General features: G+C 35.3%; 1 protein-coding gene across 3 annotated transcripts in view; it reads left to right on the top strand.

Moving 5' to 3' along the window:
• The window catches only part of DOCK9 (dedicator of cytokinesis 9), a gene marked incomplete at its 5' end in the record, with an annotated part of 104,611 nt that extends 93,235 nt beyond the window's left edge, over positions 1 to 11,376 (top strand). For all 3 annotated transcript variants that reach the window (XM_082304817.1, XM_082304818.1, XM_082304819.1), the window contains 7 exons: positions 144 to 257; positions 1,765 to 1,911; positions 3,392 to 3,602; positions 5,099 to 5,289; positions 6,520 to 6,620; positions 6,824 to 6,962; positions 10,142 to 11,376. In XM_082304817.1, the coding sequence (XP_082160943.1) occupies positions 144 to 257; positions 1,765 to 1,911; positions 3,392 to 3,602; positions 5,099 to 5,289; positions 6,520 to 6,620; positions 6,824 to 6,962; positions 10,142 to 10,264 (1,026 nt within the window). In that variant the 3' untranslated portion in view covers positions 10,265 to 11,376. The remainder of the gene's footprint in view (positions 1 to 143; positions 258 to 1,764; positions 1,912 to 3,391; positions 3,603 to 5,098; positions 5,290 to 6,519; positions 6,621 to 6,823; positions 6,963 to 10,141) is intronic.
• Positions 11,377 to 13,529: the final 2,153 nt, after the last annotated feature.

Raw genomic sequence — 13,529 nt, 5'->3', positions numbered from 1 at the left:
GATACAAGTGCTAAACCTATTACTACTGTTCAATAAAACAATGTTTTTAGTTATTAACTGCAGGGACATCATTCATTGCTGTTTTAAGATAGGAAAGTTCTACGTTATTCTTTTACCCCATGATTGTTTTCTTTTATTTTTAGAGGCTTGCTCATTTATATGACACTCTTCATCGAGCATACAGTAAAGTAACAGAAGTTATGCATACAGGCAAGAGACTGCTGGGAACTTATTTCAGGGTAGCGTTCTTTGGACAGGTGAGTATTATTTAACTGTCATTTGTCTGCTCTATGCAGTAAGAAAAACCTGAATTTATTTTACAAGGTGTACTATTTCATCATCTATATTGGTACCATGACATAAAAAGCACAAGAAATACGGTCTGTAAGAAATAATTAAACACCATTAATAATTTAGTTTAAAACATCTATCAATTCCAATACAATTCTTCCTTATCTTCCTCAGTAAATTTTCTGCATTTTTTTCTTTTTCTTCTTTTATTTACTACCTTAAGGCAGCGGTAAGTTTTCTATAATGTTGGTTCTTAGCAATGTATTGACTTAATGTCTGTAGTGCTACAGTGTGGTTTGCAAGGCTGCTTCTTAGATTGGTATGCATTAATAGCCATTGCAATAAAAAAAAAACTTAAGTTCCATTTAGAGAACAAATCACTCTTTTCTATGCATCAGTATTGCATGCTTCAAACAAAAGTTCTGGCTGTGTATTGGACAGCTTCACATCCTCTAATATATGTCTAGAATGCATATGTATCCGTGTGGTATCACGCAGTATCAAGTAATCCACATTCTACATGCATAGCCCAGTTGCTAATTGTTCAGCTGAGCATGGAGAATTGTAAAATACTCTAAGCAGTATAACTTTACATGTATTCTGTTGTCTTTTATAACTTTATAGCAATACCAGTTTACAGACAGTGAAACAGATGTTGAGGTAATTACAGAAACTGCTTACAAAGCAAGCGATGCAGTAAAATCTACTGCATTTCACCTTAGTTTGATGTGGGTACTTTTGTCAATCTAACCTGTGTTTATACATGATATGTTGTGCTTTTCTATTTTGTCTGTTTCATTTATGACAAAAATATTTATTTTCTGATTTCAAACGTGAACTTGGACATGGCTTGTTTTAAACCAGTGACCTGTTTCACTTTCCATGTAATCTATATTGCATTTAGTTATGGTTTTAAAATAAATGCTTTATGCAATAAAAATAAAGAAGCTTATGCCAATATAGTACAACATAAATTTAAGATTTTTACATAAATTAAATTTCACTTTCTGGAATTTAATTTTTTTATTACTACATAAAGAAATTTTTCAGATTATTTTGATGTAAACCGTTGCCAAAATTCTCACTTGTGAATCAGGTAGTCCTGTTTGGCAACAAGATCTCTGTTTTGGCAAGTGAAACAGTGCTGAAAGTTCACTTTTAAATAAAAGTGAAGAAAAGTTATTTCAAAGGCTTGGCACACCATAAGATTACAACAAACCGTAAAATTTTAACTGTGTGTTTCCATTATCTTCCACTCATTCTGTAGTAGATAATTATGTTTTTCTGTGGTTTTTTTTATTCTCTTAGGAAACCTTTTTTACTTAGATTTTAATTTTTTTTTTTTGTTTAAGTTTGCTTGAATCCTGATGTTAAATGTTTAGATTTGCTTTAAACCATATACATTATGTTCATCTTAATCATTGTCCTATGCAGTTTTTTTTCCCAAGATTTTGATTACTTCATTTTTTACAGGGATTCTTTGAGGATGAAGATGGAAAGGAATACATCTATAAAGAGCCTAAACTCACACCTCTCTCAGAAATTTCCCAAAGACTCCAAAAACTCTACTCGGACAAATTTGGGTCTGAAAATGTCAAAATGATTCAGGATTCTGGCAAAGTATGATCTTTATTCTGTCTAAAAAATTCTAATATATTACTTCCACTAATCCACTTGAAATACTGTGGGATCACTGTCTGTTACTCATTTGGTACACAAACGTATGTGTTTAAAAACTCTACTGGTTGAAGAGCATGAGAGGAAATACCATCTCCTATTAAGTTTACCTTTAAGAACAACCAAAAAGCTTAATTTCCATAGTGTTACCTCTCAAAATAATAATTGTATCTTAGAACAAGTTTGCATTATGATCATATCCTGTGTTATCTTTAGCTATATTTCTTGCCAGTTCATGCACAGTCATTCTTTCAAAGTTTTTCCTTTTTCTGCTTCTCAAGAACAGAGTCCAGACTTTCTTCTGAAGTAAGAAACAGACCCCTCTTCTGAGAAAAGTACCATATGTAAATAACATTTTAACTCTGTATCAGTTGCTCTTGTTATCCTTTGCCTGTGTCTCTGAGCCTGTTCAATTTTACAAACACTTAAACTGCAGGAAAAAATGCTTACACAAAGTCATCTGGTTAAGTCTAGATTTGTCATAGGAAATGCGTTCCTTTGTAATTGAAGGCTCCAAAACTAGTGAACTGAAGAGGGCTACAGTATCCCAAATGCTGAGAAGAACACATACTGCACAAGATGCCTCTCTGCATTCCTTTCATTCCCTTCCTCAGTCAATTCTTAACTTTTGTTTGGATTCAGACTTTATGGTGGTTGTCTCTTATTATCATCTCCTTTCCCTTCTGTTCCTTGATTCTACCAGTAAGATCACAAAGACTTACGAGGCCTTATCGGTTGGTACTAGAGACTAGTTGCTGCTTTTACCAAATTAAAGACCTGCCAGTCCATAAGGCTCTTACTCATCCAGTTCTAGAACCAAAATTAACTGAACAGTGACGCCTTCAATTTGCCATGCTCCCACTAGTATATTCTTTGGGACCCTCATAGGGTGTCAGAGTTGGGACGGACAGGTTGGGAGGAGTGCTTTCTGAAGGTGATATCTGAACTATTTACAATGTAGGATTTTATTTTTAATTCTTAACTTTTTTTTTTTTTATCACTAGCAATTTTTGGTCTCCTGTCTCCTGTTGTATCAGTTGTCATGGAGGACAAGTATTTGTTTCTGGGTTTTCTGTACCTGTGCCTTTCCAATGTTAATCATGGGTATAACTCTGTATTATGTTTTTGTTTGCAGCTCTGCGTATAGCAATTATCAATAATGAGTGTTTAAAAAAAAAAAAAAAAAAAAAAAACAAAAACAAACCCACAACATGTTGTAATACATCTAGCTGTGTTGTCTTCCTAATAGAAACTGAATGCAGGGAAGCCCCATGAGAGCGTTAACATCTCCTGTGTTTTCAGTAATTTACAGGTTAAGAGACCAAATTTAATTACTGAAAGTTGTGTGGCTACAATTAAATCCACTTTATTCACAATGTAGCTATTTGATTTTTTTTTTTTTTTTTTTGGTCATGTTTTTAAGGTAAATCCTAAGGATTTAGATTCAAAATATGCATATATTCAAGTTACACATGTAATTCCATACTTTGAAGAAAAAGAGTTGCAAGAAAGAAAAACAGATTTTGAAAGGACTCACAACATTCGTCGCTTTATGTTTGAGATGCCTTTTACTCAAGCTGGTAAAAGACAAGGAGGAGTGGAAGAACAGTGTAAGCGACGGACTATTTTAACAGGTACTGATTGAATGGAAATTTCCTTTAAAAGAAAACTGCTCTTTTATTTTGTTTTTTATACTTAATTCTTGATACTACGTTTTTCTATATGTTGTCTATTTTGTCAGAAAAAAATCCTTTAGAAGATTTCATACATGGCTGTTGGAGGTGACAAGAATTGCAAAGTATACCAAAATACTGCTAGACAAAACAACCTTTCAAAATTAGTACATACTTGAAAATAAATGATATGCAAATGCTTATAAATGACCATCTGAGAATACATATATCATTGTGTGATTTCTTAAGCCCTAAGCATTGGAAAAAGAAAGTAAAATCTCATATTTGACTATGTTCTAACTACCCTTTACTTTTAAATAATTTGTTGGTTGTTTTTTTTTTTTTTTTTAATAACGGGATGTCTGCATCTCTCCCTTCGCCCTTCCCTGTGCTCACCTCTTTGCTATAAAACGTTGCCATGGTGGTATTATGCTTGCTGGTTGGGGTATGGGGGTTTTCAGCATTCTTTCTTTCCGTGGGCCCCTTAAATGCAACATTGGTTCTTTTGTCTACAAGCAGCTAAAAGAGCCCGAAGGCAGGTTCTGGTTGGATTTCCAACCTCTATTCAATTGTGACTTTGGACTAATCACTGTGCTTTAGTTTCTCATTTGTTAGCTTTAGAAGCGAGAGAGAGTGCCATCTAGGTTCAAACTTTAAAGATGTTTGATTCAGTGATACAAAACATTTTATTATACTTTTAAGGGAGATAATTAAAAGTTACGGTGTGTTTGGCGATGTTTCTGTATAATGCGTAAATCTGAATTTGTGAAATAACAAGTTGCGCTTTGACTGGAAGCATTAATTCAAATTGTCTAACTCTCTTCTGTATGGGTTTTTCCATTTCACTTGAAGTTCTTTATAGCTATCAGCTACAATACTTTTCATATTTTTAGCCAAAACTAGGTTTTCAGATTGGTTTCTTCAAGGGATAATCCTCAAATAATTTTGGTTTTTTTTTTTCCTTAAGCTTCAAGAATTGTGAATCTGGAGTCCAACTTCCCTTGTTCTTAGAAAAAAACTATTTTGTGTTTTGTCTGTTAAGTGTGAGCTTTTGTATCACTGTCTTAATATAGTGGTAAAAACAACTTAAATAGATGACTTTATCATGTCAGCTGTCCATAGCTACTACTTGTGAGGAAATAGAAAATACAGCTTTTCTATTTTTGATTCTCCTCCTCTTTGAGAGATGTGGATGATAAGCAATTCTTTTTACAGTTCTTATATGAATTAAGTTCCAATGGTTTATTTCTTGGTTATTATTATTAGCAGTAATGACAATTGTAAAGCTATGCAATATTTTGTTTCCCTGTACATTTAGTAGTATTTCTAATTATATAATACATTATTAAATTTGGCAACTAATTACATCAAAATGCGGTTCTAGCATAAAATTCTATCCAAACACACTGTATTCAAAAACCTTTTTCTAACTATATTAAACTTGTTTCCGTCCATAGCTATACATTGTTTTCCATATGTGAAAAAGCGCATTCCAGTCATGTACCAGCACCATACTGATTTAAACCCAATTGAAGTAGCCATTGACGAAATGAGTAAAAAAGTTGCAGAACTGAGGCAGCTTTGCTCTTCAGCTGAAGTAGATATGATCAAATTGCAGCTGAAGCTACAAGGAAGTGTCAGTGTTCAGGTAAGACCATATACTTTGCTATTGAGCTATTTCGCTTGCTTCTGTCCCTGAAAAATTATATAAAGTAGCATTTTATCATTAGTTTCTATCCTGTATATTCAAGAATGTCCTAAATTAGAAATGTGCTCACTGTTTGTGGTTATTTCCAGCATAGGAAAAGCAATAAAAGTATTTCATATAAACACTGATCATGGACAGTTACACGAAAGGATTAAGATTTATCTCTGGAATCTATGGTGGTAGGAGCCCCACCAGGTTTTGGTGTAAAGCTGAAACTACCATAAAATAGTGACTTCCCATATGAGGATGAATGAACATATTTTGCCTAGATGTAGGTCTGCTCACAGTAGGTTCAACATGGTCTTCATTGCTTTTGTATTTTGGTCAGATCCCTATGGAGATGAAGAGGGAGTGCCAAAATACAGGAGGAGGGTAATAGTAGAAAATCTCACTGTGCAACATTTTGTTTTGCCTAAGGCAAGCAAGAACTGAATCTATAAAGAAACCATCAGATTCACCAAAATAGGGTACATAAAGCAATTGTAGCATGTATTAATCAATATGGTATGCAAATCAATAAGAATGCAATGGCAAAAGTGTTGCTCTATTATTTTTAACTGATTCAAATCAAAGGAACAGTAAACACGGTTATCTGAAATGAACCGTTGCCATGTTGAAGAGAAAATAAAAAACCCAACCAAGGTTCCAGAATCAGGAAGTTGTCAAGCTAGCAGTTGGGATGAGAAGGGAAGGGCTCTTACTGTTAATATAAAAAAATAATAGGGATGAGTCAGAGATCGTTGAATCTACTTTTCATGTAGGTGCCATAACAGCGCAACTAAACTTCTGCTATTTATTGCAGAATTTTCAGTTTGGAAGAGTGTTTTCAATAGAGAAGCAGACCAAACCGTAGTAGATTTAGCTCATTTTCCTCATTTTCCCACCCTAATTTCATAAACACAGATGACAAATCGGCACTATCAGCAGTTACTTTGCCACATCATCCAAGTGGTTTCTTTGTGCCAGAACAGGTTCATACAGAGTGCTGTAAAGACCTCTCCTGCTTTTATGTTCCAACTCCAGCAGTCATCTTATGAAATAAGTCTAGCTTTTTTGAAATCAGCGTGTTCTCCTAAGAAAAGCAAATCAAACAGATGCCTGTAGTATCTGTCATTGCTAAGACAATGCGTCAGAGAACTGACTTTATTTTGTAATTCTTGTTCTTTTTAGGTTAATGCTGGTCCGTTAGCATATGCAAGAGCTTTCTTAGATGACACAAACACCAAAAGATATCCGGACAATAAAGTAAAGCTACTAAAGGAAGTGTTTAGGTATGGGTTTTTTGGGGGGCGGGAAGATTGATTCCTTCCCCCCTCTCCCCCCCCCAACTGATATAATTTTTTTTTTTTTAAACTTTGAACATTTATAGTGTTCTGACTGCATTAAAAACATACTTTAAGCTGGCATTTTGAATTAATCTTTTGGATTTTGTATTCCTGATGGAGATGGTTTTTTATTATTTTATCTAAATCAGGCAATTTGTTGAAGCTTGTGGGCACGCTCTGGGTGTAAATGAACGACTTATAAAGGAAGATCAGTTGGAATATCAAGAAGAAATGAAGGCCAACTACAGAGAAATGGCAAAAGAGCTTTCCGAAATAATGCATGAACAAGTATGTGCTGAAATTAAATTATACATACCAGCATTCAGAATGTAGCTGTAATGTGAACTCACTAGAGAAGTGCATGTAATGCTTTATGTAAAAGGATTTTCTCTCTCTTTTTTTTTCCTTTCTTCTTCTATTGGAGTATAAACATATCATGGAATTGTGGAACTTCCTTGTATTTTTTTCTCTTAGTGAATTTTCTTCAGATGCTTTCTTGACCTTCAGAATTAAGTCTTCCTCATTAAGAAAGTAAATCTGGTTGGCACCAGCCTATTTTTTTTGTAGGAGAGGAAGACTACAGTAAAGATAAAACAAATTGAATGACATGAATATATGCATCATTTATACTTCATATGTGTAGTAGTTACAGGGGTCTCTATTCAGTGACCCAAAAAGTTCATTATAGTCCATACTTCATGGGAACTGTAGGGGAATTTGATCTGTAAGCTTAGCCCTTTTTCTTCAGATTTTGGAGGTGTAAGCATTTACTTTTGCAACAAAGAGTTAAACGTCTTTCAAGAGGTATTCCAACACATTTTCTTGAGGGCAATGCACTACAGACAAGCTGGAGATAGGAGAAAAGGAAAACCAGAACTCTCGTGGAGTGACATGTAGGACCTTGCATCTAGAATCTATGGTAGAAATGTCTCCTGACTTCAGAGGCAAGGGTATTATTTCCAGGAGGACAGGAAGGGCTGAAGATTCCTGCTTGATCCCTGCCGCCTTGACATTTGTGTTCATCATATTCATGTCTTCAGGTTTCTTTCATCCGCTGTTCTGTGTATAATCTTTTTCCAGAGCTATAGAGTGGCTCATAGTTCTTAACCCTCAAGACTTGTCTTTCTGGCCCACACGAAATACCTGTGTTTTTCTGATAATATTTTACCTTACAAATACACATGTCTATGAGACTTCCTTAGACGTATGACCACAATAGCAACTTTTCTTGGTCTAGGAGCCAATGCATCCTAGTCTGGATAACCAGTTGATACAAAGAGGAGCTCTGAGTTTCTTTTGTCTGTACGAAAACTATAGGCTTTACTCAGAAATCAAATTTTACAGGAAAAATCAAACTTGAGACCTACCTGAAGCGTTCAGTCTAGCTGACATTTAAACCCTCTGTTAATCTTCCAGCATTTTTCCAGGATTGCATCCTTCAGGTGTACAATGACTTTACCCATTTACTATTTTTTGACATCTCTAAATTACTCTACTATTATCCAAGAAATACTTGCTCAAAAAGTTAGTCAGCTTGCCGGTATAACAGCTTATCTGTAGGCTTATCTAAAAAAGATTTGCCTTTATTCTGCCCTTGCTTAGATGGTATCCAAAACTTCTGTGGTGATTTTTTTTTTCTGTTCAAAAATGTGTCAAGTGTCTAAAGTTCACTTCACACACTTTCTTGCTCTCCCTTATTTCCTGATGTGGTTTTCTCAGGTACTGTGCTATGAATAGCTCTGTGCTATGATACAATTATGGTGAAGGACAAGAATACAGCAAGCGCATAGGCTTTGTTTTCATTCTCTTATTCTTTTGTTACACTATCACAGGGGAAAGCTTACCACAAAACTAACTTTTTTTTAACCACCAATGACAGAGAATATTCTGAAACAAGGTTTGTAGGGTGTGATGCCATTATCTCAGAATCCATGTGTTGTTTGTTTTGTTTTGTTTGGGTTTGTTTGGTTTGTTTTTTTTTTTTTTTTTTTTTTTAGAAGTGTCCTTCAGATATGCATGTAGAAAAAAACAGTTTTGAAACATCCCTGGAGCAGGAAAAGAGATTGCTTAGCTGACAAAAATGAGACAGTTTGACTGCATTTCAATGTGATGTATTGAAAAGCAGAAAGCAGGGGAGGGCTTCAGAAAGGAGGATAACTGATTGGACAGCTGATAAAGATGAACGAGGTATATGGGAGAATTAGACAGCTGTACAGAAGATGCCTTCAGAAAAGAGAGGAAAATGTTTTGGTCAAATAATTTAATGATAAGGATAATAAATGAAAGATTAATATTGCTCTGGCGTAGGAAAAAGTAAAAGGATATAATGACAGTTTGTACACAAGAAAAAACACTTTGAACTCAATACAAGATATATATGCTTACAAAATGCTCAGGTGTGTGTGTTTCCAAAGATCGACAATAAGAAAAAGCATGTAATGCCTGAAACTTCAGGAGTAAATCACATTGTCTAAAAGTAAACAAAGAGAAGAAGGGGCAAACAACTGATACCTGTAAGGTGGTGTGAACAGAATATGAAAGTACAGCACTGACTGCAGTAATGCGTACTATTAGCCTACCATGGTGTTCTTTTTACAAAAATGTAATTAGTTGTAAATAATTAAAACATGCTATGTTGTCGGGTTGGGTTTTTTGTTTTTTGTTTTTAAATTACATTGATCCCTCCCCTGAAGGCTTAGAATCATGAGGCTCTTCACTGAAATCTTTAAAAATGTCACCTTTGTATGCCTGCCTATTGCTGTATTTGGAAAAAGAGTTTCTCACAATGTTTTTTCTAACGTCACTGAAAAAAACCTATTGGCTGTCTTATAATAGTGTGGATTTTAAACAACTGCAAAAATTTTGTTATGAAAAATATAGAAAAGAATCTTAACAGATTTTTCTTTTTTCTCCTCTGCTGCTTGCCAATATGATCAGATGGGATGGTAATTAGTTTTCTTTACTTCTGCTCTTAGTGTGTCTAATCTTTATGTAATTCCTTTCTTACCAATATTCCTAGTCTTAGCATCAGTAAATATAGAGCTGTTAAGAATGAAGTCTTTTTGGTGCTTTGATAGCTTTTGATAAGAAATGCTCAAATCCTATCTCGAAGTCAAAAAAAAAAAAAAAAGAAAACAAACAAAAAAGGGCAAAAAGCAAGCCTGTTGTCCTTGTGAAACTCCTTTTGGAAGTTAACAAGAGAAATGAGAGAAGCTATTGAATCTTCCTCTAGAGGGTACAGCGTAATACCTAAATGAAGAGAACCAATGTTGGAGAAATAACTACTGCCCTCCTAAATCTAGTAGAGGATGGCTGAAAAGAGTAACGATCCCCAAAAAGTTCTGTGCAATTGAGAAAGTACTAAAAAGTTGAGCTGATAACCGATGTCATGATGGGCTGCTTATCTGTTTTATAAATCCTTGTGTCATTTTGTAACATTTTGGTAAATACGTGTTTTTCATTTTAAGATTACTCCGGTTGAAGAAAAGGCCAGCGTTATGCCTAATTCGCTACACATTTTCAACGCCATAAGTGGAACTCCAACAAGCACAACAGTTCATGGGATGCCCAATTCTTCTTCAGTTGCATGATTGTTTTGTAAAGGAAAGTATGTTCTTTTTTTTTTTCAAGTATGTGGATTTGCTTCATTGTGTGCAAACTCAGGATGATTTTGAAGCTAAATGTTGGGCACGTGCAAGCTGCATAATTATACGAATGTCTGAGCACACTTAGCAAATAGCAGTTACTGGTAATAGTCTTTTAGAGTAAGGGAGGCGCACATATATTTTTTTAATCTTGCTGGTAACACTTAAAAGCATTCACAATGTCATTGCAGAGGTGCGTGTTGGAAAATTATAAAGTTGAAGTTAATTTCTCTTTTTCATTAGAAAGTATTATTAAAATTAATTGCACATTACAAAAAAGTGTTGTGGGATGTAATTTTGCAGATATGTAACATTCAGGTGTTCTTTTTGTGTATGGCACATAGAGACTGATTCCAAGTACAAGAACTATTTTGGGGCTAGACAGAGACACTAGTTTTTTGGGTTTAATGGAACTGACAATAGTAGTTTTTGTACCATTTGGCAAATTGTTGTGCTTTATTTTATACCTTGTTGCATTTTGGAGGTATGTGAGCTTAGATCTTATTAAACAACTAAATACAACCAAAGGTCTGTATTAATGAACACTGAGTTATACTAAAATACCAATAGTAGTAAATTGTTATGTACATATTGTTTGTTAATACAGTCCATACAGTCTGTACATAAATGTATTACATTTCTAAGCATTTTTTAATATTCATACCAGCTCTTATCCTTCTGCTTTCAGTTTATTGTGGAAATTTTGCTCATTCCAAGTATATGCAGACTTTACAGTTCATTTATTCCTGTGTATAAATAAGTGCAATATAAAGATGTATACAGTCTTTGCTATGTTAGGTTTATATGCAGTTATTAAGAGAAAAAAACTTTTTTGCCAAAGCAATGGAGTATGTAATTGGTGATCATGGTTACTGTGGTAAATGGTGGTATAATTTAAAGCTTTTTCCATATTCTTATTCTTTTAAGACATTAATTTAGTAATTTTATATTTGGGGAAAATAAAGGTTTTTAATTTTATTTAACTGGAAGCACTGTCCTGCTGTAATTAAACATTCTGTACTACATCTATATTAAAAGGAAAAAAGTAGTTACTTTTCTCACTGTGTGCTCTGGTTTTTATTTCAGATTTGTCCCTGAGACTGGGGAAAGATGAAAGCTTGATTAAAAAAAAAAAAAAAAAAAATTGGCTTTTTGCAGCTTAAGAATGAGACGAGATGCAGAAACTTCTAGGGTGTGTTTCATATTCCTTGTCAATAAAGGGAATTTAGGTTATTAGTTAAGACATCAGTTTTGGATCCATCATGTTTGACTCAAGTAGCACATTACAGTACTGGTTGTTACTCACCAGTACAGTTAATATTAGGAAATCTTCAAAACTTTTCATCAAATGACAGTAGAAATCAACTTTTCCTTATGACATAAGGTTTACTGTCATTTTCTGTAGCATAGCATGAAACTCGCATGTTGCCATTACTCATCAAAGATTTTTCCAAAACAGCTCATCCTGGCAGCGAAATGCTGGATAACTCTGCTTTTTCCAGTTATGTTTCTGAAACAAAATTCTTGTTTGTTTAAAATTCTTTTGCTAACCAACCCATAAATGTAGTATGTATTCATAATTGAATATGTATCTATGTATATTTCTATACCTCTAAATATATGCGTAACTGTGTTGCTTACTTGCTGAAAGTTGGCCTGTGAAAAATAGTGAAATGTAGTTGACAAAAGGTTGACATAGGTTTACATAGGGTGGTATTAATGACTAGTATGTGTTCAACTCTACGACTACAGACACTTTGTTTATAATCTTACATGATGCGTTTATATGAGAGAACACACCCTCTAATGTATTGTTTTGGTTTTAGATATGCTAAGATTATAATTGTTGGGGTTTACCTCTTGAATAATTCATTCTGTACCAGCCTCCCTTTTCTGCTGTCACTTCCACAACATGCAAATTAAGTATCTAATAAGGGTTATTCTTCATTTATAAAGACTTAGGCTCTGTACTGGTTTTGGCTGGGATAGAGTTAATTTTCTTCACGGTAGCTAGTATGGTGCTATGTTTTGGATTTGGTGAAAACATAGTTGATAACACAGGGATGTTTTAGCTATGGCTGAGCAGTGCTTACACAGAGTCAAGGCCTTTTCTGCTTCTCGCACCGCCCCACCAGCGAGTAGGATGGGGGTGCACAAGAAGCTGGGAGGGCACGCAGGCGGGACAGCTGACCCCAGCTGACCAGAGGGATATCCCAGATCACGTGATGATGTGCTCAGCAATAAAAACTGTGGAGAAAGTTTACCCAAACAGCAGTTGCTCAGGGACTGTCTGGGCATTGCTCAGCTGGTGGTGAGCAATTGGGGGTTTTTTGCATCATTTGTTTTTCTTGGGTTTGCTTTTCTTTGTTTTATTTGGTTTTTTTATGTATTATCTGAATCTGAATTCTCTCAGTGCCAGGAGGCACACAAGGCGCGAACATCGTTCTTCCACTTCGATCAGTCTGCGGCTGCGTGCTCTGGAGTCCCAAGGGCCACAGCGCAGCATCTTCCGTTGGTTTCCCTCTCAGGACACGACCGATCCAGCTCCATCTCCTCCTCCTCACTTCGTTACCGATTTTCTCCATCCCCGCCATTTCTGATGCTCGTCGTTTCTGCAACTTTTTTTTTTTTTTTTTTTTTTTTTTCTTCCCAGGAGGAGGTAGTTGGCCTCCTGCCCAACCCCCATGACTTGGAGGGCCAGTGGTTTTTCTGTCAGGGTGGCCTTCCCTTAGGCTGCGTTGGTTCGCGGCACCTTCTTCAATTTTATCCGGTGCACCCTCCAGAGAGGGATCCCCTATCCACCACCCAGGGGACGCGCCTTCTAGCCGTGCAGCCCCAGCCGAAGGTTTTTATGTATTAAACTGCCTTTATTTCAACCCACAAGTTTTCTCACTTTTCAGATTCTTTCCCCCATCCCGCTGCAGGAGAGTGAGCAAGTGGCTGTGTGAAGTTAAACCACAACAGTCCTTTTTGGCACTCAGTGTGGGGCTTGAAGGGTTTGAGATAACAGATTTGACCGCAGCGTGTTAGAGGGAACTTAATAATTATTATTTGTTTAACAGTTGCTGGTCACAATGTTGATTTACTTGGTTTTGGTATTGGTTTATCTGATCAATGTCATACTCCTTTTTTTTCTTTTTTTTTTTTCTTTTCTTTTTTTTTACATCAAATTTGAGAGCTTGTTAAAGTCTATATTTGACTTCTGCATTTG

This window comes from Platalea leucorodia, assembly GCF_965183815.1.
Source record: "Platalea leucorodia genome assembly, chromosome: 2".
Lineage (NCBI taxonomy): Eukaryota > Metazoa > Chordata > Aves > Pelecaniformes > Threskiornithidae > Platalea > Platalea leucorodia.
The sequence above is the reverse complement of the archived record's forward strand: the minus strand, read 5'-3'. Positions and strand labels throughout refer to the sequence as shown.